General features: G+C 43.3%; 1 protein-coding gene across 2 annotated transcripts in view; it reads right to left on the bottom strand.

Moving 5' to 3' along the window:
• The window catches only part of LOC123509707 (synaptotagmin-4-like), a 102,750-nt gene extending 79,121 nt beyond the window's left edge, over positions 1-23,629 (bottom strand). Inside the window, exon 1 of one of the 2 annotated variants that reach the window (XM_045264208.1) lies at positions 23,158-23,629. In XM_045264208.1, the coding sequence (XP_045120143.1) occupies positions 23,158-23,206 (49 nt within the window). In that variant the 5' untranslated portion in view covers positions 23,207-23,629. The remainder of the gene's footprint in view (positions 1-23,157) is intronic. The other variant, XM_045264207.1, reaches the window with a different exon arrangement.
• Positions 23,630-27,649: the final 4,020 nt, after the last annotated feature.

The following is a 27,649-nucleotide window of genomic DNA, read 5'->3' on the forward strand; positions in this document are numbered from 1 at the left end:
AGTTCGATGCATTTTTATTTATTTTTGTTATTGGTTTTCAGAGAGAGAGAGAGAGAGAGAGAGAGAGAGAGAGAGAGAGAGAGAGAGAGAGAGAGAGAGAGAGAGAGAGAGAGATTCAAAACAGAAGCCAATGTAATCCTCCAAGTGACCTTCGCGCGCACACACACACACACACACACACACACACACACACACACACACACACACACACACACACACACACTTTTCAGAGGTTCATGTCATGTTTCTCATATTGTTTATCTTTCTGACGTGACGATAATTCTGAATGTGTGTTTTAACATGACAGGAAAGAGAATGCTGGTGGTGGTGGTGGTGGTGGTGGAAGATTAAGTGGTATACAGAGATGAAGCCGGGGAGAGGAAAACGAGATGATGTACAGGGAGAGAGGGAATGGTGAGGACTTGTCGAATGCTTTTGATGTGTGTGTGTGTGTGTGTGTGTGTGTGTGTGTGTGTGTGTGTGTGTGTGTGTGTGTGTGTGTGTGTGTGACATCGTAGTTATTTTTATCCCTGTCTATCACACTCAGGCGCGCGCCCATGCACGGACTCGTACACTCACTCACTCACTCACTCACTCACACACACACACACACACACACACACACACACACACACACACACACACACACACACACACACACATGGTTTATATACACAGTTAAAAAAATCTGTGTGAAGCATTATCATCATTATTATTATCATTATCATTATTATTACTATTATTATTATTATTATTATTATCATTTGTAGTAGTAGTAGTAGTAGTAGTAGAAGAAAAGTAGTAGTAGTAGTAGTAGTAGTAGTAGTAGTAGTAGTAGTAGTAGTAGCATGAAAGGCAGCGAAGAAGGGGAGGGGACACTGTAATGATCAGACAGAACAGGGTCGGTGCAGGGCGGCGGGTTGGCAGCACGTGTGGCGGGGCAGAGCAGCAGAAGGGGAGGTGAGAGGAGGGAAGTGCGTTGCCATGGTTGTGGCGAGTCGTGAATCTTCTTCGCTTCGGGACAACTTTCCGTTTGAGAGTCGCCGGGAGTTGGCAATTTTACAGTAAAGTTTTGGTGTCAGTGCGAGGCAGGTGTGTGGGTTGGGGCGTGACTGGTGGGCTGGCGAGGCTTGCTAGGCTGCGGCTGTGCGTGGCCCAGATTGCATTGGTTGAATGTATTTCTTTCTTAGTATGGGCTGAGCATCCCTTAGTGTGTAATTCACCACCACGGTCGCCTGCTGGTCACCAAGCCAGTCTTCCCCATTACGGAGCGAGCTCAAGAGCTCATAGACCGATTTTCGGATAGGACTGAGACCACAACACACTCCACATACCGGGAAAGCGAGGCCACAACCCCTCGAATTACATCCCGTACCTATTTACTGCTAGGTGAACAGGGGCTACACATTAAGAGGCTTGCCCATTTGCCTCGCCGCTTCCTGGGACTCGAACCCGGGTCCTCTTGATTGTGAGTCGAGCGTGCTAATCACACTACGCGGTGTGTGTGTGTGTGTGTGTGTGTGTGTGTGTGTGTGTGTGTGTGTGTGTGTGTGTGTGTGCATGCACGCTCGCGCAATGTGTCATTTGCTGTTCATGCTGGTTCACGTAGGAAAGGCGTGAATACGAGGCCACATAAGAAGACGTTCCTGGATTACGGTGTTCCCGCGGCAGCGAGGACAATATCTCTTCAGTCCTCTCTCAATTACCCTATACAAGCAACGGACAGTAAGCTCCACAGTCCTCTTCAATTAGTCTTCCCGTAAGAGTAATGAAGAGCAAGGCAGGGAGGCTGCTCAAGGCCAGTCTACGTTAATGCCACTGTATTGCATAGGCTTGGCGGCGTCACCCAGACCTCAGCTGCCACAAGCTCAGTATTAGCGGTGGCACGCCTGCTGGACGGCTATCGCTCCCGCCTGACAAATTGACTACAAGATTCCGCGGACCAACTAACGAAGCACTGCTGCAGGGAGCCCTGACGCACGGAACGACGCGATACCCATCTGATGGAGCAATAAGAAGTGATAATTGGAGGAAAGTATGGTTATGTCGGCGCATAGAAAATAATAAATAAACAAACATACGAAAAGAAATCTGAATATGGGCTACAATTTTCTACTAGGCAAAGTTTCCCGGGAATAGGTTACATAATAATGTTGGACAGATATCTCTGTTGCCCGGATGTCGCAATGGCGGCAGTAAAACGGCGCTCAGAAGACACGGCGGTAACATAGTATTCCAGAACGTACAATACAGAAGAGAGAGAGAGAGAGAGAGAGAGAGAGAGAGAGAGAGAGAGAGAGAGAGAGAGAGAGAGAGAGAGAGAGAGAGAGAGAGAGAGAGAGAGAGAGAGAGAGAGAGAGAGAGAGAGAGAGAGAGAGAGAGAGAGAGAGAGAGAGAGAGAGAGAGAGAGAGAGAGAGAGAGAGAGAGAGAGAGAGAGAGAGAGAGAGAGAGAGAGAGAGAGAGAGAGAGAGAGAGAGAGAGAGAGAGAGAGAGAGAGAGAGAGAGAGAGAGAGAGAGAGAGAGCGCGGAGGCGTGACAGGTGGTGGGCGGCGCAGGCCCTGGGCTGCTGGAAAACACGACTCCCACGGGCAGGGTGCGACGCCTCACTTCACTGGAACGCCGAGGACGAAAACGGTGTTTCCAGGTTAACAGAATTAAGGTCCTCGTGCACTGTATGTTGTGGGCGTCTGAGCTGCAGAGTGTCACCGCCAGGAGACTCGTGCCTTCATCAACGGCGCGGTGCAAACACTTCACACTTGATGATGTGTGCACCCTGCCCAGTGACGCCGCGGACACGCTTATCAGGCCGCGTGTGTGTGACAGGATTAACAAGGGGAGTGTTGACAGCCTCCTTCTATACACACACACACACACACACACACACACACACACACACACACACAACACGGCCCGGTAGCTCAGTGGCGCTGGCTTCACAAGCCAGAGGACCGGGGTTCGATTCCCCGGCCGGGTGGAGATATTTGGGTGTGTCTCCTTTCACGTGTAGCCCCTGTTCACCTAGCAGTGAGTAGGTACGGGATGTAAATCGAGGAGTTGTGACATTGTTGTCCCGGTGTGTGGTGTGTGCCTGGTCTCAGGCCTATCCGAAGATCGGAAATAATGAGCTCTGAGCTCGTTCCGTAGGGTAACGTCTGGCTGTCTCGTCAGAGACTGCAGCAGATCAAACAGTGAAACACACACACACACACACACACACACACACACACGCGCGCGCGCAGCAAAATATAATTGCAAACTAAGCAAAATGAAGAGAAATAAAGATATGCAAAAATACAATATTCTAGATAACACAACAAGAATAGAATGCATCACCGAGAGAAGCAATGCGTGCAAGCAATATAATCAAGCCAAAAGAAACAAGATGACACATGGCAATCATTAGAAACTCATCCTTTAAAAAAATCAAGTAAGTAAAAACAAAAAGGACAAACACGCTTAAAATAACACCGCTGGACCAACACACACCAGCTATGGGAAAACCTCACCTTTACACTGTACACAATTACTCTACTACACTTAGACCACCACATGCAGCCACCTTCAGTCAGCAGAGAAACGCAGCATCCCTCCCATTGCTACTCTACACCGGCCGTCACTCTGCTCCCCAGTGGCTCACCAGGAAGGCCAGGGATAAACGGATCACTGCCACAACACCCCATCGCGTCTGTCACAAGCCGCCAGGGAATAACTAACACCTCCACCACCATCCACCTAAGTTGTTGTACGTTACTGCAGTTTAGCGCAAGGGAATTTTCGTGTGGGATTTTTAGTTTTCTATAGTTTTCTTTTTATTTCGTTTATTTGGATCGTTTCGTCCATTCATGCTGCGTTCTAAGTTATTTGATTTCACCGCAATGTACAAGTTATCATTTTCATTTTTTTTTTATACCATGTGGGATTTTCACGGGGATTTCTGGGCTAAAGGGGATACTTTTTAGGTACCCCTATCTCAAAGCCCACCCGCTAGGAAACCGTTGCCTCGAGTAAGGAAGCCCAACCTACACTCGGACCGTGGACAGGATTCGAACCCGTGCGCTTGGAGACCCCTCGGACCCCAAAGCACGCATGGTTCCACTGTACCACGGCGATTTCTCATTTGTGAGTGTTGTCTCACTTGTGATACACCGATAGTTAATAGTCCTCCAAGATACTTTTCTCTTACTTGTTTTCCTAGTTTTTACGCCCAGTGTCCCAATACTATGAGAGCTAGGACGGTGCCTTCAGACAGAAGACTTTTGGTTTTGGCATATGGGATCCGTTATCCCTATTGGATGCCCTTCCTAACCTCGGACCGTGACCAGGTTAGGAAGGGCTTTCTCTTACTGTATGTTACTATTACTATGACAACAAGAACGACAACAATAATAGTCTTTATGTGTGCGCACGTGCACTGTTCATCCATCAGCACAGGCCACGCCTCGCGTCACTGGCAAAGGTCAGCAGCAGGTGGCCCGTCACACGCACACACACCATCAGAGCGTAAGCCGTAAGAGAATCACCAACAAGCCCAGCAGGTCTACACGCGGCACTCCCTCAATATTCGACAAATGGCAAAGTGTTTAAGGCTGTACGTGGTGGGATTCGAAATAGAAGTAATAAACAACCTACATCGGTGCATTACTACATTCACCTGTCACACTTATCCATGAATCTGTTTGCACACCCCATTAACCTTCATGCTGTCTGTAAATTTAATATAAAATAAAATAATTTATGTATTGAAAATCATATTGATCCTAAAACGGATTCCTGTGACACTTTCTAATTACCTACCCACAGCTGGTAACTAACTCTGTCGCATCAGCCTGACCTTGTTGTCCAGACCGGAACTTTCTCGACCATCCCCCACGCCATGATCTTGTTGAAGACCCTCCCGCTGGGCCATCTCATCAAGCACCTTGCGAAAGTCTTGGTATATCATGTCGTGATTACCATCATTACCTCCTGCCTCAGACTTTGCTATACAACATTCAACAAGCTCGTGAGGCATGGCTCGCCTGCGTCAAGGTGTGGTGAATCATTCATCAACATACGATTGTCTAAATTATCCCTAATCTTCCTTGCAATTACACACTGTAGAGACACTGTCGAGTGTAATCATGGACACAATGCAATTTGGTGCCCGTGGCCACACACACACACACACACACACACACACACACACACACACACACACACACACACACACACACACACACACACACACACACACACACACACACACACACACACACACACACACACACACACACACACACACACACACAGAGAGAGAGAGAGAGAGAGAGAGAGAGAGAGAGAGAGAGAGAGAGAGAGAGAGAGAGAGAGAGAGAGAGAGAGAGAGAGAGAGAGAGAGAAATGAAAGACGAAATTCTCGACAACAATAACAATAATAATAATAATAATAATAATAATAATAATAATAATAATAATAATAATAATAATAATAATAATAACACAGAAATACATAAACATTAGAGCAAGTGTGAATTACGTAGAACAGCTGCGGACAGGTGCATGTGTGCTCAGGTGGCGCTACAGGTGTGTAGTGAAACCCAAATCAGAGCAAGAGAGAGGGAAGGAGAGGGAGGGAGAGTAGTGAAGGACGAGTGAGGATGAGAAGGGAAAGGAACGGGAGGGAATGAAAGAGAGAGGGAGAGGAGGGATGGCACTGAACTATGTGGGGTTTAGTAAAGGAAGGAAAGAATAACCACACAATTGAAGATCCTGAGGGGAGAAGAAATAAAAGTGAATAAAAGAGAAGGGAAGAGAGATAAAAGCTGGAGAGTGGACACGGAGAAGGAGAGAGAAAAAGAGAAAAGAATGTTTATAGCACGAGAAAGAGGAATAATTACCGAGGGAAGGAAAATAAAGAGAAGGAAGAAAAAGAAGAGAAACAGACAAAGATGTGAACTGGTGCGCAATGAAAACGGGAAAAAAGAAAAAAAGAAAGAAAAAGGACGAGAAAAAAAGGGAAAATAGGAAGAAAGGAGAGGAAAGAGAATAAAGTGAGAGACAGGGAGGGAGAGCATGGAAATCCTATATGCAAAGTATCCTCATAAAGGAGGAGGAGGAGGAGGAGGAGGAGGAGGAGGAGGTAGTGGAAGAGAAAGAGGTAACGAAAGAGAGACGATAAAGAAAGGAAGTGGGAAGGGGAAAGAAGGATGAAGAAGAGGAATAGCAGTATAACGAAAGAATGGAGGAAGGAAAGGAGAGGAGAAGAGCGAGAGAAACAAGGTGTGGAAGAGACGAGAGTAGATTATAAAAAAAAAGAGAAGGGAAGAGAGGAGAAGGAAAAGGAAGAGAAAGAAAAAGAGAAAAAGGGAGAAGGAAAAAAGAAGGAAAGGATACAGAAGTGAACAAAGGATGATAGGGATGAAAAAGGAAGATAGGAGTAAGAGAAAGAAATAGGAAAACAAGGCATGAAAAGTAAAATAAGAAAAACAAAGATAAAAAAGGGAAATAAAGGAAGTAAATAATGAGGAAACAAAGGAATAGTGAAACAAAAGGAATGGAAAAGAAGAGAAAGGAAATGTGTGATGTAAGGGAGAGGGAGAGGGAGAGGGAGAGGGAGAGGGAAAGGGAGAGGGAGAGGGAGAGGGAGAGGGGATGAGAGGGAGAGGAGAGGGAGGAGAGGGATGGCAAGAACGTCAATAAATCAATGATGAGTGGAGGTGACGAGCTGACATGACCTTGGTGATGACGTGATGGTGACGTGATGGTGACGTAGTGATGATGGTGACGGTGGTGGTGATATCACCTTGTTGTTGCTGTTGTTGTTGTTGTTGTAATAATAATAATAATAATTAACAATAATAATGATAATATAATAATAATAAAGATAACAATAGTAGTAGTAGTAGTAGTAGTAGTAGTAGTAGTAGTAGTAGTAGTAGTAGTAGTAGTAGTAGTAGTAGTAGTAGTAGTAATAATAGTAGTAGTAGTAATAGTAGTAGTAGTAGTAGTAGTAGTAGTAGTAGTAGTAGTAGTAGTAGTAGTAGTAGTAGTAGTAGTAGTAGTAGTAGCAGTAGAAATTAAAGTAGAAATAGTATTATAGCATTAGTGTTAGAATTAGTATTATTAGTAATAATAATGATGATGATGATAATAATAATAATGATGATTATAACAATAACAATAAGAAAAATAATAACAATAATGATGATAAAAATAATAATAATAATAATAATGATAATAATAATAATATTCGTAATAATAATAAAAAAAAAAAATAATAAATAATGATAATAAACAATAATATTTTCGTTTGACTAATGCCACTATCATCACAAACACAATTAATATCACTACTATCATTATCAATATCATCATCCTCACCATCATCATCACTATTCTAGTTCTGGCCAAACAGTCTTGCTTATTAACCCTTTCCATTATCGAGGGATATTAGAAAAAGGATTATGTGAGAGAGAGAGAGAGAGAGAGAGAGAGAGAGAGAGAGAGAGAGAGAGAGAGAGAGAGAGAGAGAGAGAGAGAGAGAGAGAGAGAGAGAGAGAGAGAGAGAGAGAGAGAGAGAGAGAGAGAGCGTGTGTGGGAGTCATGGAAAAGTATAGGAGAGACGCTGAGAAGAAATACACTATCAGATTTACAGTGAGAGAGAGAGAGAGAGAGAGAGAGAGAGAGAGAGAGAGAGAGAGGAGAGAAGAGATGACGGCGAGGAAGCACAGAGGAAAGAAACAATGAAGGAAGGAAGAATGAAGGAAGGGAAGGAAAAAATTGGTGTGTGGAGAAAATGTAGGAGAGAGAGAGAGAGAGAGAGAGAGAGAGAGAGAGAGAGAGAGAGAGAGAGAGAGAGAGAGAGAGAGAGAGAGAGAGAGATATTTTTCTACACAACCTACTACTCCAGTTTTTAACAAGGTAACGCTCACGTGATGAAAATGATGATGATGATGATGATGACGCACAACTGAAGTAGATGATGAGAGCTAGTGACGTCAAAGGAGAAGAGAGGAGGAGGAGGAGGAGGAGGAGGAGGAGGAGGAGGAGGAGGAGGAGGAGGAGGAGGAGGAGGAGGAGGAGGAGGAGGAGGAGGAGGAGGAGGAGGCACGAAATTTAAACGTTTTCTCTTTCCTCTCTTCCTCCCCTTCTCCTTCCCTGTCTCTACCCTATCTCTTTCATGTCTCCTTCAGTTCTCTCTACCGAGTTACATACTGCTCTCTCTCTCTCTCTCTCTCTCTCTCTCTCTCTCTCTCTGGAACATAGAGGAAAGAAGGATGAACAGGCAGAAAAATAGAAGTAAAGACAAACGGAGAGATAAAAGGAAGATACAAATAAGAAGGGAAGGAAAGGAAGGAAGAAGGAAATGAGAATAAAAAGAAAAAAGGAATAAAGAAAAACAGATAATGCCAGAACAAACGTGGTAAGAAAGAGAAAATGTTAGAGAGAGAGAGAGAGAGAGAGAGAGAGAGAGAGAGAGAGAGAGAGAGAGAGAGAGAGAGAGAGAGAGAGAGAGATAACACAAAATTGCAGAAGCAAACGAAGGAGAATGAAAGAAGAGGTAAAGGAATACTGGAGGGAACAATAACGACTAAATGAAGATAACGAAGAGAGAAACAAAGAAGGAAGGAAGGAAGGAAGGAAGGAAGGAAGGAAGGAAGGAAAGAAGGAATCCCCACCAAAGAAACATTTACCTCCATTACTACAACCACTTCCACCACCATGATATAGTCTACGTAGTACTCTTAAATTATTCTCCTCCTCCTCCTCCTCCTCCTCCTCCTCCTCCTCCTCCTCTTCTCTTCCTCCCACTATGACTCAGATTCTTCAAGATGAGAGCCAAGCCTTTGAAATCAAGTCACTGTAAAAAATAAATTGACACTATTCTCTCTCTCTCTCTCTCTCTCTCTCTCTCTCTCTCTCTCTCTCTCTCTCTCTCTCTCTCTCTCTCTCTCTCTCTCTCTCTCTGTCTGTCTGTCTGTCTGTCTGCTTTATGCTTTAAAATGTCTGTGCAAATGCTTATTAAAAAATAGTGAAAAAGTTTACGCTCAGGTGAAGGTTTTGCACACGCACACACACACGCACGCACACACACACACACACACACACACACACACACACACACACACACACACACACACACACACACGAAAAAAAGTTAATAATCATTGATCGCTGTGAAGGTTTTGCGGCGGCCAGCGTGGCGCCTTCTGCTGCCGCTTCCTCCTCCTCGTCCTCCTGCTCCTCCTACTACTGCTCCTCCTCCTCCTCCTCCTCCTCCTCTCGTTCGTCCTCCATGTTGGTAAGGGTACAACTCTGTGTGTGTGTGTGTGTGTGTGTGTGTGTGTGTGTGTGTGTGTGTGTGTTATACATACAACCACCTTCCCTAGACACGGCAATACCATCTTAACCTTCATTAATTAGGTTACCGTCCCCCTTCCCCCCTCCCTGCAACGCGATGGTTCCTGGAATAAAGGTACATACAGGTGCATTCCTGACTCATCCTGCTGTCGGTCACCTTTTCCTGCATTTCATCATTCGCACGTCACTCTTTTTAATTTTCAATCTTCAACATCCTCTTCGTGAGAGGCTTTTGTCGTGACGTGTGGTGACGAAGAACAAAAACAAGAACAAAAACAAAAACAACAAAAACAACAATTAATTGACTGATTGAAAAAAAAATAAGAAGACTTTGTAACGTCGCGGTCATGTGATGCAAGTAGTAGTAGTAGTAGTAGTAGTAGTAGTAGTAGTAGTAGTAGTAGTAGTAGTAGTAGTAGTAGTAGCAGCAGCAGCAGCAGCAGCAGCAGCAGCAATTGTAGTAGGAGTTCGTTAATGTTTTTTTTCATGTATTGTGCTTGTCTGCTCCTTTTCTGTCTGTGTCTGTCTGTCTGTATCAGAAAGAGACAACCACCTCTGCCAGAGAACCTGCCAGAGATATACATACTGTAATGATACAGCCAAACTGAATGCAGCCTGCAGATCGATATGGTCAGGCAGCCAACCAACCATGGAGGCAGCCAAGACACACACACACACACACACACACACACACACACACACACAACTAGCGAACCAACAAGACAAGACACAATAACTGGATTTATTTCAGTTTGCCGTCATATTTCCTTAGTATTTGTGTTTGATTTCCAGCACTCTAACACTCTCACTGTATTAGCCTCACTTGTGCATCAGGGGAAATTTGCCCTTGGAAATGTGTGCGTCATTCACAGCTGCGTAGCGGTGAGGGCAGAGGCGCTTAGAATGAAAAGAACACGTTTCTCGAAGCAGGCGCAATAAAAACTGACCGTTGCTGTCAGTCAAAGCATGGCGCGAGGGGTTCAGTGTTGCCATATAGTTGTGATTCTATTCCTGCTGGCTTTACATGGCGGGTGCAACGACAAAAAAATAATAGGCAGGTAGTTTTGCGACACCAGACTCTCCACGACGTCAAGTGGCGCCGACTGTAATCACACAGCCAGACAAACGAAAGCAGTCAGTAGATCGATATGGTTACCAGCCAGCCAACCAGGCAGCCAGAAGAACAGACAAACGCACAGATACACAGACACATGGAACTAGCTAACTAGCGAGACATACAGACTGGTAGACTACACAATGAGTCAGCCAGCCAGCCAGACAGACAGGCAGCCAGAACAGACACACAGGTGCAGAAACAGGGAACGAGCTAACTAACGAAGCATTCAGACTGTTAAGACAACACAATGAGTCAGCCAGTCAGCTAGCCAGCCAGCCAGACAAGCAGCCAGAACAGACACGCAGGTTCAGACACAAACGGAACTAGTTATCTAACGAGAGACAGACGGGTAGACAACACATTATGAGTCAGCCAGCCAGACACAGACAGACAGACAGAGGCACAGACAAACCACACAGCAGCCAGGCGTCCAGACAGACACGAGGCAGCATAGAACACACACGCTTCCTTCCGATCTCAGAGCCCTGTCACCACAGCTTCCTTTATCCTTCCCTCGGTGGGCACTTCTGTATAAACTCGTACATTCAGGTTAATAGCATTGCGCTCCCCATTGCTTGTTCCTTCCCCTAACGGCGTCATTAGGAAATCATTAATCGCATTCAGACTCTAATTGTCCTTCCCAACACTTCCACGCCATTACCTTTCCTCTGGGGAGATCAAGGGAAAGAAATTTTTAACCTGCCTCGTTGTTCATGATTGTATTAGTGTTACGAAACCCAGATGTAAAAAGTTCTGGCGGGGATAGAGTTTTCCCTGTACTATCCTACGTTTCACTTTGTGTTCAACAGTTTAGTATGTCATGGGCAGCTTCGCACTTACAATTATCTGGTGGAGGCGGCGGGGTGGGTGGGGAGCAACCTTTGCCTTTATTATCAAGCGTCTCTGTCTTAAGTAAGGGTAGTGAAGTTGATCAAAAGCAGCCTAGTATGCGCCAACAGGTCTGATGTTGTTTGTTCATCTTTTGTGTTTCCTCAAGGCAGCTTCCTTCCATAAACTTGTAGATTTTTGTTTGATCAGCCTTATTTTATCATTCCTTATAACAAGACTAGACTTATGATCCAGCTCGACATGACTCCCAACAGCGTGGCCTAACTTAAGTGTCTCCCAGGGAAAGCTAACATATGCACTACAATAACATTAACAATTCCTCCAATACTGAGACCTGGAAAAAACACAAATAACACTTAATTGAGACTAAAATCAAGCAAACCAGTCTAACACATTAAACCAAACCAACCAAAGTCAACAACTAATCTAACCAAACCTAACCATTAAAAGTCCTTCCATAATTCCATTTAAGAGAAACACAAACAGTAATTAATTTCGCCAAAATTAAAGCAAGCGAGTGTCCACTAAACGCAAACTAACCAAAGCCAGCAGATTTACCACTATAACTTTAACCCCTTCAGTACCGACACATTTTATTTAAGATTTGTGTACGATTAGACCATTTTACAGACATTAGTAACGATATATGGAGATAAGAAAATAAATGGCCTGAGTCTTCACTATTTTGATCCTCACACGAGTTTCTGAAGCTGTATAAAATCAATAGTAAGCAGAATTAATATGGAATTAATATAGACATTAGTAACGATATATGGAGGTAAGAAGATCAATGGCCTGAGTCTTCACTATTTTAATCATCATAAGAGTTTCTGAAGCTATATAAAATCACTAAATAGTAAGCAGAATGAATATGGAAACACGTCGTGGTACTGAAGGGGCTAACATTTCCTTCTATACTACGACTTAGAGAGAAACACAAATATCACTTATCCTCGCTTAAAATAGAACAAACGAGTCCAACCCACTAAACTCAAAACACATTTACCACTACAACATCAACAATTCCTTCTATACTACACCTTGGAGAGACACATATCACGTAACCTCGCCCGAAGTAAAGCCAGCCAGTCCTATCCACTCAACCCAATTCACGACGGTCTGTATTCTGAAACGCTTTGCTCTCACCATCACAAAGGGTCTAGTTGAAGATACTCGTTTTCAGGGATATTTTTATAGTTCTGGTGATGGATTTGCAAGATTTCTAGTTTATCATAAGGAGAAACAGTCTTGAAATCCGGCTAAACGTCTCTGTGGCCTTGGAAAATTGTGGTGAGAGAACAAGGCGTTTCTAAATACAGGCGATATTAATTAACTCACCATAACTTTCTCCGTCCCTCGAAAAGACAACACATTCACTACACCACCTACAATTCCCTCCATTATACTTGAGAAAACAAAATACCACTGCAACCTGGTGTACATATGCCCTACATCCCACGTGACAATAAAGAAACGCGTAACAGCAAACTAAAGGTGCGATATGTTACAGCCACGCATCTCTATGGTTGTAACCCTCCCGTGCTACAGGATGCTAAGTATTGAGTAGAACACTGCATACGTCATTAGTGAGAGCATTCAAGTACATCCTAACAGCAGCACGCCAGATGGATGCCAAACTGGTGAAAAAGCTCAACATATGTACGTACACCTGTTTGCGTCTCACAGGTATAACAGCATAATGGCGCCTACGAGAGAGAGAGAGAGAGAGAGAGAGAGAGAGAGAGAGAGAGAGAGAGAGAGAGAGAGAGACAAAGACACAATGTATACACAAATATATACATAATTACATAAAGATGGATAAATTGATACAGAAAGTTGTGTTTGTGTGTGTGTGTGTGTGTGTGTGTGTGTGTGTGTGTGTGTGTGTGTGTGTGTGTGTGTGTGTGTGTGACCTAAATTTCATATCTTTCTTCAATTTAGTGTGATTTGGTCAGACACATTCATATTTCAAACTTTAGAGCAGAGAGAGAGAGAGAGAGAGAGAGAGAGAGAGAGAGAGAGAGAGAGAGAGAGAGAGAGACAAGAGAAAATATCATCACCGGAACATTACCACTTTTACACGCAGTTAAAAAGGAAGAAGGAGGAAGAAGAAGAAGAAGAAGAAGAAGAAGAAGAAGAAGAAGAAGAAGAAGAAGAAGAAGAAGAAGAAGAAGAAGAAGAAGGAAGAAGAAGGAAGAAGAAGGAAGAAGGAAGAAGAAGAAGAAGAAAATACCGCACCACCACCACCACCACCACCACCCTTTCAGAATCACAACAAACATCTCCCTCGCCTCTCCTCGTCTCGACTTCTCAATTTGTCCGCCCCTTTAGGTTGTCTCGTCGGGGCAATGTATGTATTTTTCCTCACTCCAGCGCCTCCTGTCCTTGCTGCCACTCACTGCTATTTTTCCTGTCAAATTATTGTGGCTTTCTTGCCCCGTCATCAGTCAATCAGTCACTCGTCACGTCGAAGGCTGCTGCTTTGTGGTGAAATTAACCTTTTTTTCCTTCGTTTTTTTTCTAGCTAGTGTGTGTGTGTGTGTGTGTGTGTGTGTGTGTGTGTGTGTGTGTGTGTGTGTGTGTGTGTGTGTGTTTCTAGTACAGTTTGCACCGACTTCAATGCTAAATTACTCATCTAAACCTTCATACTCCTCTTTCTTCTCACTTTCAACCCCTTCACACCATTTCGCTCTTTCCTATCGTCACCATTCTTATCCAAATCACCGCAACACAAAGCAGGTTATGGTGTCACGCAGTACATCACCAGGTAAATGAAACACGTCACCACAGAGAAGCGTGACAGTAATGCAGCAAAGATTATCGAAGAAGCGTCACCCAGGTCACAGGTCACAGGTCACAGGTCCAACAGAGAACACTAGAGAACAGGTCACAGTTACGAGGCAGGTCACAGTAAGGACTTCATGACTCATCTTCACAATCGACTCACTGTATCGACCCACTCACACTTGTTACCTCCCCTCTCCCTCTCCTCCCTCTCCCTCTCACTCTCTTCTTTCACTCCCCGTTCTCCTTCCCGCTGTCTCATTCTCCCTCCCTTTCCTGTTTCTCTTCCGCTTTCCTCCTCCTCCTTTTCCACTTTCCTCATTATTCCTTCTTCTCTCTCTCTCTCTCTCTCTCTCTCTCTCTCTCTCTCTCTCTCTCTCTCTCCATGTTCTTTGTTCTTTTTTTTTCAAGCTTTTTCTCTATTTGCCTGCGTGTCACTTCTTTTGTTTTTATTTATTTATTTATCTTTTTTTTCGTGGTGGGAGGTTAGTGAGGTGTTCCTTTTTTACAGTATCTTTTTCTGTCCCTTAGTTTTACGTATTTATTTCTTTATCTTTTACAGTCTCGGCTTTGTCTGGCGCCGTACATTATCACTTTCTTTTATTTACTTATTTTCATATACGTAATTTGCTTTTCCATTTTTGTTTTGAACAGTACAGTGTATTTTTCTACTTATTTTTATTTGTATATATATTTTTTTCTTTTTTCTTTTTTAATGTCGGCTCTGTTTTCGTTTTCATTCATCTGTTGTTGGGTTTTTTTCAATTTTTTGTTGTCATGAGTTGGTGTTCTCTGCTGGCGCTGTGTCTGAGCTCAATATATACAGCAATATTTTATTCGTTTTCCTCTGTCGACAACACTGGACAGTTTTTTTTCTTTTTTTTTTTTTTACCAAAAGCTATTATTCATTCATTTGTCGATGTCATTTTATCTCCACGTTTTGTGTCACCACCTTTTGAATGCAATTTGTTACTTTATTGAAATCCATTGACAAAACTATAGAAATAAATTAATAAATAAGTAACCAAATTATATATATATATATATATATATATATATATATATATATATATATATATATATATATATATATATATATAACAACAACAGAAAGGAAAACAGATTCGTTGCTTTAAAAAAAAAATGGAAATGATAGGAATGATGTGCAACACTGCAACATTTCACTCGTGCCTTCCTTGCACCACCTCTCACGTCTCCACTCATCATTTTACCTCCTCAGCTCTTTTTGTGAGGCAGATGTATGTAGCGAGGAGGAGGAGGAGGAGGAGGAGGAGGAGGAGGAGGAGGAGGAGGAGGAGGAGGAGGAGCTGGCGGAGGAAAATTTCATTACTTTTCTAGATCAATTGCATTGCTCCCCAGCCTCTAAGGTCATTCCTTTAAGGGCATTTACCAACCCCAGTTCACTAGTAAGTCTCAAAGTTCACTAGTAAGTCTCAAAACTCTGAAAGTTTGCTTTTTACTAGAGTGGGTTGATTCCACAGTGAATGCTGAGAAGGCAGTGAGGTTTTGATGAAAGAATGACAGGAGTCACTGTCCTCCTTCCTCGACAAGCAGGTGTGAGTGACCGCCCTGCTACTGCGTGACCACGTGCTTGACTGGCCGAATGAATGTTTGATGGCTTTGGTGACTGACTGACAGACCTGCTGACTATACGACAGAGCTGACTGGATGATTGTCTGATTGACTGTCTATCTGTCTTGTTTACCTGCTGAGTGAAACAGTGACCACGTGACTAACTTGCTGTCCTGAACTGAGCTGGTTGACTGACTGACTGACTGACTTCATGTTTAGCTGAAATGGCAGGCTCTTTTGCTGTCTAGTAGGTTGGTTAATTGACTGACTGACTGACTAGTTGGTTGCTTAGCTGGTTAACTGACAGACTGACTGCTGTGCTAAAAGAGGCCACGTCTCCTTCCCTTGAAGCCTTGATGCGTGGAAGTAGGTCAGCAAAATTAAGGTAAAAGCGGCGCCGCCTCATGAAAGACTTAAAGAGTGCGACGTGAGGTTTTTAATTAGTCATGTGTTCGAGATGACCTGATTTTCCTACTCTCCTTTCTTCAAGTGACACTCGATGAGGAAAAAAAAAAAAAAAAATGCTCCGCTGTATATATAAGAACAATAGTAACTTACCATCTTACAAAAAGTGTTACATTAAGTTCAAGGAATAAAACTGTATGCGTGGGAGTTTTCCTTTGCAATTCTTTACTTTATCAATAGAAATAATGATATGGAATGACAATGGCGATGAAAAGACCTGTCAACATTCACGCCTGAGGAATCATCTTTAGAATACCAGTCAAAGGGAATGAGGAACGAGTGTTTGGTTAAGCCTGGCATGGGGAATAAAAGCTGAACAGCAGAGGATTGGGTGGAAAGCTTGGAGCAGAGAGTGGCCGCAAGAAATTATTTGAATTGAGTCAACTTCTCCTCCTGCAGTAGAATCACATAAATTGATGATGGTGATGATGATGATGGTGATGATGATAATAAGGGAGTTTTTGTAAGCAAACAACTATGTAGTTCGGATAATTATAATCCCAATTCGCAGAAGAAAGTTATAGATTGCTAAAATATAGTAGTAAATAATAAGTAATGAAAAGTAGTTATAAAGTAAATCAGAAAAAAGGTAAAATAATAAAGTGGTAGAAAAGGTTTAAAAATAATCTTTCTTCATTTTCTTATTTTCGTAAATAATAAATACGTCTTTCCGTGTTTCCATTAGTAGCTATGGAAGGTGACACATGAAAACAATTACAACATTTTATATTTCCTCTTTGAATGCCGTTGAAAGGAAGTGAATTCCCTTTCAGTATTTTTTTTTCGTTTCCGTCTATCCTTGAACTTTTTCATTCAACTTGCATTTTTACCATTTGTCAAAATATATGTGAATAATTACAACGTTGCATTATTTCATTCCCTATCAATTCACATTCACCAGTTGTAAGAAGCGATAGTCTCTCTCTCTCTCTCTCTCTCTCTCTCTCTCTCTCTCTCTCTAAGAACGTTCCCAGCGCGAGTGTAATCCTGTCACCCTAACAGCTTAATGCTAAGCGAGGTGTCGCACTTTACACCAACACTTGCGAGATTCGTTCAATAAATCGCCTTAATGGAACGAAGCCGAAGCGGAAGCAGCGGGTCAGGTGGTTTCGTTTGGTTTCGCTCGGTGTGTCACGATGCTTCGGCTTGGAAGGGTAGTGAATCAGTCTTTTAATGTGATCTGTATGAAAGAAAAAAAAAAAGATGTTGCATAGATAAATAGATAGATTATAGATGGATAGGTAAGTAGATACAGATAGATAGGTAGGTACATAGATAAATAAAGATAAATAAGTAGGTTAGTGGGTTGGTTTACTGGTTGGCTGTTTGTTTGATTGCTTCATTGACTGACGGATCGATAGATAGATACGCAGATGCCGGTACATCAAACAACAAACATCATTTATCTATCTCTATGCCAGGCCGGCAGTTCCATACGCTGTGCCCAACACAAGGTACCAATATGAAGGGATTAAGTAAAAGGTGGGAAAGTAAACAGATAATTAAGATAATCGATGACCAAGAAAATGAATCAACAACTTCCTACAGTCTGACGAGCTTGCAAAATAACTAAACTATCTGGAAAATCATTACCAACCTATCCATCTAACTCACTCACTAACAGACGAACAAACCGACTGCTCGAGTGGGTGGGTGAATGATTGACAGACTGTATAGATGATTGACGCACTGGCTGACTGAATGTCTAACTAAACTCTTTCAAACAAAACCCGTTCACTACCTGACCTACCTAACCACATAACCAAATAACTAACTAATAAAACAAATATCTGATATACTGACTACTTAACTGACTTAATAATAAACTGAATGACTAGCCGACTTTTAACACAAAAATAAATAAATAATGACTGACATGACTGACTGATAGGTTGATCACCAAACTGATTCACTCTCCAACTATTAACCTAACCAAACAAACAACTAACAAAGCAATTTAATAATAAACTAGTTTCCATCAAACTAACCTATCTAATGATCATCTAATTTTCACTCATCCTGATCATAATGTTAAAACTGTGAGCCCCCTTCAGTACCATGACGCGTTTTCTTATTTATTCTGGTTACTATTTGGCGATTTTATTTAGCTTCAGAAATTTACTTGGAGATAAAAATAGTGAAGATTCTTGCCATTAATCTTTTGACCTCCATAGATCCTTCCTTATGTAAATCAAATCGTCTAATCACACCGAAAATTCATGATATATATGAGTTCCAGTACTGAATGGGTTAAGGAAAGCAAAGGTAAGCGTGCAGACACAATGACGCCGTTCAGCACTCATTTGGTGACCCACGCAGCAAATACACAACTGGGTCACCTCTCACGGCCAGAGTCAGGCACTACCACGCCACGGTTAAAGGGAAGCGGGCGAGATAAGACACCGCGCCTGCATGTCTTATCTCACAGTGGGAGTAAAATACAGAGAGAGAGAGAGAGAGTGGGTTCCCATCCTCGCTCCGCTCCATGTATCTGGTTTCTATAATGCAAGGGGAACACAGCGTCAACACTCTCCCAGCTCGGCCTTATACATATTAGCATGCCCCGTATGTATATCACACAGGAGGTAACTCTTGTGTCAGAAGCAGCGATCAGTCAGCATCATCTCCCGCGCACCGACATCCACGGCTGATAGATAAAGTTTTCCAGTCTAGGTATAATAAAAAGTGCAGAGAGAAAAAAACCTCTTTAAAAGTATGAAAATGCAATCCGTGCAAATCAGTTTTAGAACTCGGAGGCTTTGTGAGAGTGAGACTTTAAGCCTGGATCGCCAGGAGAACAAAACACCTGTGCATCAGCCAGAGTGAGAGTGAGACCACCACCACCACCACCACCACCAGAGAACCGAGTCGCTTTAGTCCCAGCGCCGCCAAACAGGATAACCGGACGTAAAATGCGGGACAGGGGATGATAGGAGAGGAGGGACAGTGATGGGTGGGGACTCGGGGGGTGGTGATAGAAGGCTGGTAAGGTGATGAAGATTAAAAAGAAAAACAATACGAATGGTGAAAGTAAGCTGAAAAGTTAAGCGGTGAGGAAAATAGAGGTCAGGAGTACAAACTGAAATGACGCTGTCTTGGTTACAGGTGAGGGGCGACATCTGGACCGTCACACACACACACACACACACACACACACACACACACACACACGAGTAGCAAATAAAACTGAAATTCTGACAGGTTAAAAAGAAAAAAGAAGAATGAAAGGAGAGAGAGAGAGAGAGAGAGAGAGAGAGAGAGAGAGAGAGAGAGAGAGAGAGAGAGAGAAAACTCATAACAATCAAAAGAGGATCATTAATGGAAATTATAAAAGACTGAAACGCCGGAAATTATCAGGGAAATAAAATCCAATTCAAAAGTTTGATGAAAAGGTGGAAGAAGCTAATTGAATAAAACTCGTTAAAAAGTTAAGTAATGGAAGTCACAGAATAATGAATATGGTGGTGATGATGATGATGAACAACGTGAATAGATAATGATGATGATAATAATAATAATAATAATAATAATAATAATAATAATAATAATAATAATAACAATAATGACTGAAGAAGAAGAAAAATGATAAGAAGAAAGAGAACGAAAAGAAGAAAGCAACAACAATAACACCACCACCATCACCATCAACAATAACAACAACACCGTGGAGGAGGAGGAGGAGGAGGAGGAGGAGGAGGAGGAGGAGGAAGAACAAGAATCTTACAAGAACTTTGACAAGAATTTAGGAGGAAGTAAAATGAGGTGACGAGGGACGAGGTAGACAGGGAAAAGGGAACAGGAGAAAAGAAAGGAAGAGGGGATGAAGGAGGGGAGGAGAAGGGGACGAATGGAGAGAAAGAAAACAAGTGAAAGGCTTAATGAACGAGGGAAGGGAAGCCAATGTAAGGCAGTTGTGTAAGGTTACGTCACTCTTGCCAGACTCCACTGATATGTAGACTTGTTGAGTGAATGGGTGAACGAGTGAACCAGTGAACGAGTGAGGAGCTTCGTGACTAACTACTAACTGAAAGTGATAGAACAAGTTAACCCCTTCAGTACTAGAACGCATTTTTACCATGAATTTTTATGTATAGGCGATTTTACTCACGTTAGGAAGGGTCTATGGAAGTCTGAAGATTAATAGCCAGAGTCTTCACTACTTTAATCTCCACATAAGTTTCTGAAGCTGTATAAAATCATAAAATAGAAAGGAGAATAGATATGAAAACGTGTCATGGTATTGGAAGGGTTAGGTCACCGTTAGGAGCTTCATGTCTGACTGGTCGACCAAGTGGCTGAATGGAGAACAAGTAACGAAATTTATGACAGACTGACTGGCTGACCTACAGACTGAATGAACGAGTATAGGACTTGCTGACTAAGTGACTGGTCGATCTACTAACTGACTGAGTGAAATCGCCTGACTGACTGAATTAACTGGTGAAAGACTCGTTTGATAACTAAAGATAGACTGTTAAGCTGAATGACGTGAATTCTGTTGAAGGACTGATGGACTGACTGACAGAATGGCCTAGTAAGTATTAGCTAATGGATTGGCTCACTGAATCATCAATTGACACTTTGGTAATGATTTAACACCTCAGTGGCTGTTTAAGTGAGCGATGCGTCACCTGTTGTACTCAATAAGTGAATATCTAACTACATGACTACGGTGTTTGTGGAATGGAAGAAGATTTTAGAGTTAAGTAATGCAGTGACTGACTAAATTATGGGTGAACTGATTTTCCGATAGCCTAAGTTGACAGATGGACTGACTAACTGACTGACTGACAAACTTACAGACTAATAGATGAACTGACACACGAAAGACTGGGAAAGGGGAGGAAACGAAAAAAAGGATGATTGATATTTTAGCGCTGAGAGAGAGAGAGAGAGAGAGAGAGAGAGAGAGAGAGAGAGAGAGAGAGAGAAACAAACTGAGCTCAAACATCATGTAAAAGGAACAAATAACAAATATAAAACAGAAGGTAAGGAAACAGATTACCAGGCAGCCAGACAAACAGACAAACAGACGGGGATGAGCAGGCGAGCAGACAGGCAGCCGATCAGGAGAGAAAAAGAAGAGGAGCAGAGATAAGGACAAAACGAGCGAAGAGAAGAAGTGAAAAGAGGAGGGTAAAATCAAAACAGGAGAAGAAAGAAGATTGCAGACAGGAAATGGAGAGAGGAGAGCGAGAGGGAGAGCGAGAGAGACTGATATGTGGGAAGGAAACATGTTAACTGAGATGAAAACAAGAGAAGCTACAAAGAAAGAAGAGGGAGAATGTTGATAAAAGTGTAGAGAGAGAGAGAGAGAGAGAGAGAATCACAACATACAAAAAAATATTCCTCCAACCACGGAGGAGGCATAAAAAAAAAAAAAAGGGAGAAAAAGAAAAGTCTGGCCTGGTGACACTGAATCTCAAAAACAAATTAAATTACACAACCGCGTTCATGTTTTTCTTGTTGCTGTTGTTTTCATCCTTGTTTTCACCCTCAACACGCTCATTTCAAGGAGAATACGAGGTTTTTCTGTCTAGTTTATAGGGAGATGCCAGCGCTCTCTCTCTCTGGTAGCCTGTATTGAAGAGTAAATATATACGCAGCTGAAATGTTTGCTTGTTATAATTCTTCCCTTATTTTTTATGTTTTAACCTTCTCGAACTTTCCATCAATTCCGAAACATTTCCGCTCGCTCACCGCCTGTATCATCCTTTGTCGCTGAGAGCAGAGGGTCTTTCTGTACAGAGAGAGAGAGAGAGAGAGAGAGAGAGAGAGAGAGAGAGAGAGAGAGAGAGAGAGAGAGAGAGAGAGAGAGCATTTTTCTTTCCATGCAAGTATTGACAAAAACAGTATCAGTGGAGCCACTCTGCCGCCACCCCCTCCCAATAATATACATGAAATCCCCCTCCCTCATCCCTCCCCCAGCGGTCCCCTTCCCAACACCTCTCATGACCCTGGCGCCATGCAGGGGAGGCAGGGCAACATACGCGGCGCCGGCTAGACCACGCGAGACTCCTGCTGCTTCACTGACTGACTGCCTGACTGACTTACTAACCAGCTGATTGAGGAACTGGCTGACTGACTTATTCGTTCAAACTGACTGACTAAATGACTGACTGGCTGAGTGACATCGTTCAGCTAACTGACTGACTGAATAGATGATAGTCTCTTCATTAACCACTAACAGTTCATGACAGTCTATCTAAACACTAACTGACTGACTGACAAGTTAATAAAGCGGCTGGTACTGAAAGTCTTACTACGAATCGACTGACTGACACGCTGAACATATTGTAGCAAACAAACCCTTTAATCAATTCGTAGAGTGATTGGGTGAGTGTTTGCTTATGTTACTTAAGGTTCAGCTTCACACACACACACACACACAGGAAAGGGGCGTGTCTGCGCGTAATGTTGACAACAGATGGCTAATTTAATGACTAACAGATCGACTAACTCACTGGAAGAGCTTTGCCATATGATTGACTCGTGGTAACTAAGTAACAGAGTAAGTGAATGCTTCACTTATCACCTGACTGATCGTGTGGCTGACTGAATGACTGACAGACTGACTTGGGTAACCTGTTCGACTAGTTAAAGACAAGGTAATGGCTAATTCATAACTAGCACCATCAACTTCAAAACTGCAGCTAACGAGCGAATAACTGCCTTCACGAATCACCATTAACTGGTCGACTAACGAGCGATTAAGCGATTGTCTGATCCACCAACAGACTAATGATGCTGCAATGTTCAGTCCAACCTTGACTTTACTGACTGGCCACTGAGTTACATGACTGACTGAATACTGACTGACCCACTGACTGGAGAAAGCACCCACTGACCCACTCACGAGCTTCATGCACTAACTCGGCCCAACCCTGAACCCTCCACGCATTGCATCATGTTCAGCATTGCCTTGCCTTCACGAACACATGGTGAACCCCCGCCAACCACACCCACACACAAACACGAGTAGGCTGACTATAGTAGTAAAGAAACATACCTTTTTCCACGGCTTTCACCACGGGGCCGCCGCGGACTGTATGCCCCATGGCGACGACCAGCAACTTGAGCGACACCTCTCAGACGGCGCCACACGCTGCTCACACCTATGCGGCCTTCACTGAGGTGCAGGAGGACCTGCTGGCAGCGAGACACACAGGGACACAGAGACAGGGACCCGGGGACAAGGCCGACGCCCCAACACCTGTCACCAGTGCTCACAATATGGCCGCCCGCTCTGCTGTCTGATGCCAAACACCGCTAGACGCAGACACTCCCCGGCGCAGCAGATAAGCAGGGGGAGGCCTTGCTGCTGCTGCTGCTGCTGGATGCCTCTCCTGCTGCTGCTGCTGCTTTGGTGCCTGGTGGAGAAGGACGTCACGGGCTGAGTGTGCCGTGATGGAGTAGTAAATGAGGGCGTGGAGGCGTGTGGCTGACGAGACGGCCTGGGCGCGCGCAATGACGACTGGCTCCAGGCTCCGTAGAATGAGTGGGCGGTGTCCCTCCCCCTCTCCTACCCGTCCGTCCCCCTCCAACCTAGCAGCCCCACCACCTACACTCACACCGCCGCCGCCACCCCAGCATCAGTCACGACCAGAGACACTCACGCCAGGCCGAGGTGAACCTACGAGACACACGGTGCAGGGAAAGGTTCACACCAGTATAAGTCACCAGTATTGATCCCAGTCCTCTTCCCTCACCCTCCCCAACACCCCTCACTCGTCTTAATCACCCTAAGCAACCTTCCAATCTCCCCTCTCCCTGTCTCACCCTCTTCCTTTTTCCTCCCTCACCCCGCCTCATCCTCATCGCCATAAGTAGCGATCTTTTCCATCACTCTCTTCTTCCCTCTTCTGAAACCTCCCGCCGATCTCCTCTTCGCTACAAAAAGTGTTCTCTCTTCTTTTCTTCCCTTTTTGCTCTCCCCGTTTTTCTGTCTCCATCCCTGCCAACGACAAAGTTTTTATTTCATCGTAGAATATTACTACTGCTACTACTACTATCACTTACTATTGGTGGTGGTGCTGCTGCTATTACAACAACAACAACAACAACCACAACTATATAATACACTACTACTACTACTACTACTACTACTACTACGACTTCTACTACTACTACTACTACTGCTCTTACTGCTACTACTACTACTACTACTACTACTACTACTACTACTACTCCTACTACTACTACTACTACTACTACTACTACTACTACTACTAGCATTACTACTAATGATTATATGCTCACTTATAATATATAGGCCTGTATTTAGAAACGCTCTGCTTTCTAACCACGACTAGTTTCTGAGACCATGCAGATGATGAGCAGGGTTCATAAAGGTGTTTCCCATGTTAATAATGCAAAGATATTGTTATTCTATCCTTAAAACAGTAAAACACCCATAAAAACCCGTGTCACTTCAACTAGAGCCTTTTTAAAATAGTAGAGATGAGCCAGAGAAGTGTTTCAGAATAAGGAAAGTAAGATTAATGGAGACAAGAAGTGCCTCGGAAAAAATTAATTGCGCCTTGAGAAGAGATACACCTGGAGGAACTTTAAGATTATGTGTATTTTCTGGAAGCCTGACTGGTTGTGACGGGGTTAATGAGATCATGGGCTACAGCAATCACACTCTGCAACCATTTCATTTGTTTTAGCATCTGTAGTACTGACACAAATACAGTAACAGGAATGTTGGAACTCCGCTTAGCTACGTGAAGCACCACTTGATAAAAACACCACTTCTCTTGTCTCGTCCAGCGCTGCACCAGTCCACCTGACTGTGTCTCCCCGCGTCTTGCAATTCATTCTTCACCTTACCACTAAAACAAACTTGATTCAGAGCTACCCTCGTCATCTCTCTCTCTCTCTCTCTCTCTCTCTCTCTCTCTCTCTCTCTCTCTGCAGGATTAAAGTTTCTGAATATCTATAGCCCGTCAAGCCATCACTACCACCACCACCACCATCACTATCGCTGCTGCTGCCTTCATCTCCTCCTCCTCCTCCTCCTCCCACTCCTCCTGTCTGCTCGCTGCGGGCTGAAATCTCCTTTGGAATTTATGCTTCCCTTGAGGTTCGTGAGATGTGATTCTACCTTGCTGCAACTTTTCTCTTTCTCTTCCTTTTTTTCTCTGTTATTTTTTGTTGCTGTTCATTAGTCCGGCATGTTGTCTCGTTCGTGTATTGTACTTGTGTCTATTGGAACTTTATTATTATCGCTATTATCATCATTGTTGTTGTTGTTGTTGTTGTTGTTGTTATCATCATTTGCCTTTTATTGTGAGTTATCTACTAATAATAATTTGATTGATTGATTGATTCCATTTTTTTTTTTTATCGTTTCTACATATATTTTATAATTTCGGTATCTTTATCACCTCCTTGCAGTCTGATTTCATCCAAGGGAGTTCTTCATCTCATTCACTTCTGTCTCTCCAATGCTAAACTCTTCCCTCAAACGCTTCATTGATGTAATACAGTACAGTCGCCTCCCTACGTGATGAAACAGCTTTCCTATAAATCTAACACAAGTGATATCTGTTATCTATTTTTATGGTAGTCATTGGCTAAAGTTAAACTGCCTCTGTTGTGTATCATAGACCTGATTTCTTTCTCTTCCCCTCCACATCTCCCCTCCCCACCTCCATGCTTCTCATACCTCCTTCACACAACCATCCCCCATCCTCCCATCCATCCATCCATCCACCCACCCACCCACCCACCCACACACACACACACACACAACACGTAGTGTAGTGGTTAGCATACTCGGCTCAACCGAGAAGGCCTGGGTTCGAGTCCCGGGCGCGGCTGCGGTGCCCGGTCAAGCCTCTTTAATGTGTAGCCCCTGTTCACCTAGCAGTAAATAGGTACGGAATGTAACTCGAGGGTTTGTGGCCTCGCTTTCCCGGTGTGTGGAGTGTGTTGTGGTCTCAGTCCTACCCGAAGATCGGTCTATGGGCTCTGAGCTCGCTCCATAATGGGGAAGGCTGGCTGGGTGACCAGCAGACGACCGTGGTGAATAACACGGCAGTTAACTTTGTGGGTGTGTAGTGTTACCACCACATAATATACCATACCACACGACACCACCACACATCACCATCACACGCAAACACCAGACACCATCACACCATACAACCACCAGACACTATCGCACCACAGCATCAACAAACACCACCACCACCACCACCACACTACAACACTACCATCACCACTATCACCACGATACCACCAGACACCACCACCACCACCACATTAAACCACCAGACACTATCACATACCATAGCACCACACCACACCACACCACCACCATCGTCACCACACACTTTACCATATACCACAGCACCACACTATCACAGCACACCACATCAAAACATGCTGACCTGCCCAGCCCCGGTGATTCCCTCGACGGCATTGTTGACGCCCCAAACTGTCCAGTCCCGGTGTGTGTGTGTGTGTGTGTGAGAGAGAGAGAGAGAGAGAGAGAGAGAGAGAGAGAGAATGCTGGTTAGATCGAGGTGATATGGAGGGGGTATGAAAAATGTAGAGTGGGGATGGGGAGGCGGACATGAAGTAGGATTGAGAAAGGCGTGGCTTAACACACTTCACAACTTCTGGCCAATGGTATTTACCTATCAAAATCCCTGAGTTGACATATCGCTCTGGGTAAAACTAAAGGTAGAAAGGCTGCTTCATCAAATGGGGTCTGTACATCATGTCTGTACATAAACGACATGCACGTCATAACCTCATTGAAAACAAAATATAAGAACAACCTTTGACAATTCTGATCGTATTGTCTTTCTCATTGTGATCTCTATGATGTAACCGTAAAGCATAATGTTATTCGAATAATAAACATATTCTGCTCCGACCTTGGACTATTCCGTGTTTCTCCAATATTTTCTCTCCTCTGTCACGTAATCATGTTATGTTAATGTTCATTATTTAGGCAATTCAGAATTATATCTTTATTCTCTTCCCTCTCTTCTCTCAACAATCTGGAAGTTTAGCAACCGTGATAATCTTTCGTGTTGTCTTCACGGCATTCAGTTCCTTAACTTCCTTTCAAGATGAGAAACCGAGAGCAGTAGCATAATTCATATTTTTACAAGAGTTTCTATTGGCCATACTTTATGAACCGGCAACACTTGCTTTAAGTGTTATGCGTAACTCCCATACGATACAGTGCCCCCTAAATCTCTGGTCCATAAGTAATTGGCAACACCATGGCATTAAATGTTCCACCTTGCATGTCAATTGGCAAATCAAATTTTCTATGTTTACCTAGTAGTGAACCCTTGTTCCTTCAATTCCAACTGACTTTCCATCACTTCATTTTTCCACAACCAAGTTTAGATTCATGTTTACTTAGATTATCTCTTTTCATACTGAATACGAATACTTTTGTTTCATTACAATGCAACTTTAATACAAATTTGTACATACAATAGGACCAAACTGTATTTTAAGTATAAAACTGTGAT

Source organism: Portunus trituberculatus, chromosome 27 (assembly GCF_017591435.1).
Source record: "Portunus trituberculatus isolate SZX2019 chromosome 27, ASM1759143v1, whole genome shotgun sequence".
NCBI classification, from domain to species: domain Eukaryota; kingdom Metazoa; phylum Arthropoda; class Malacostraca; order Decapoda; family Portunidae; genus Portunus; species Portunus trituberculatus.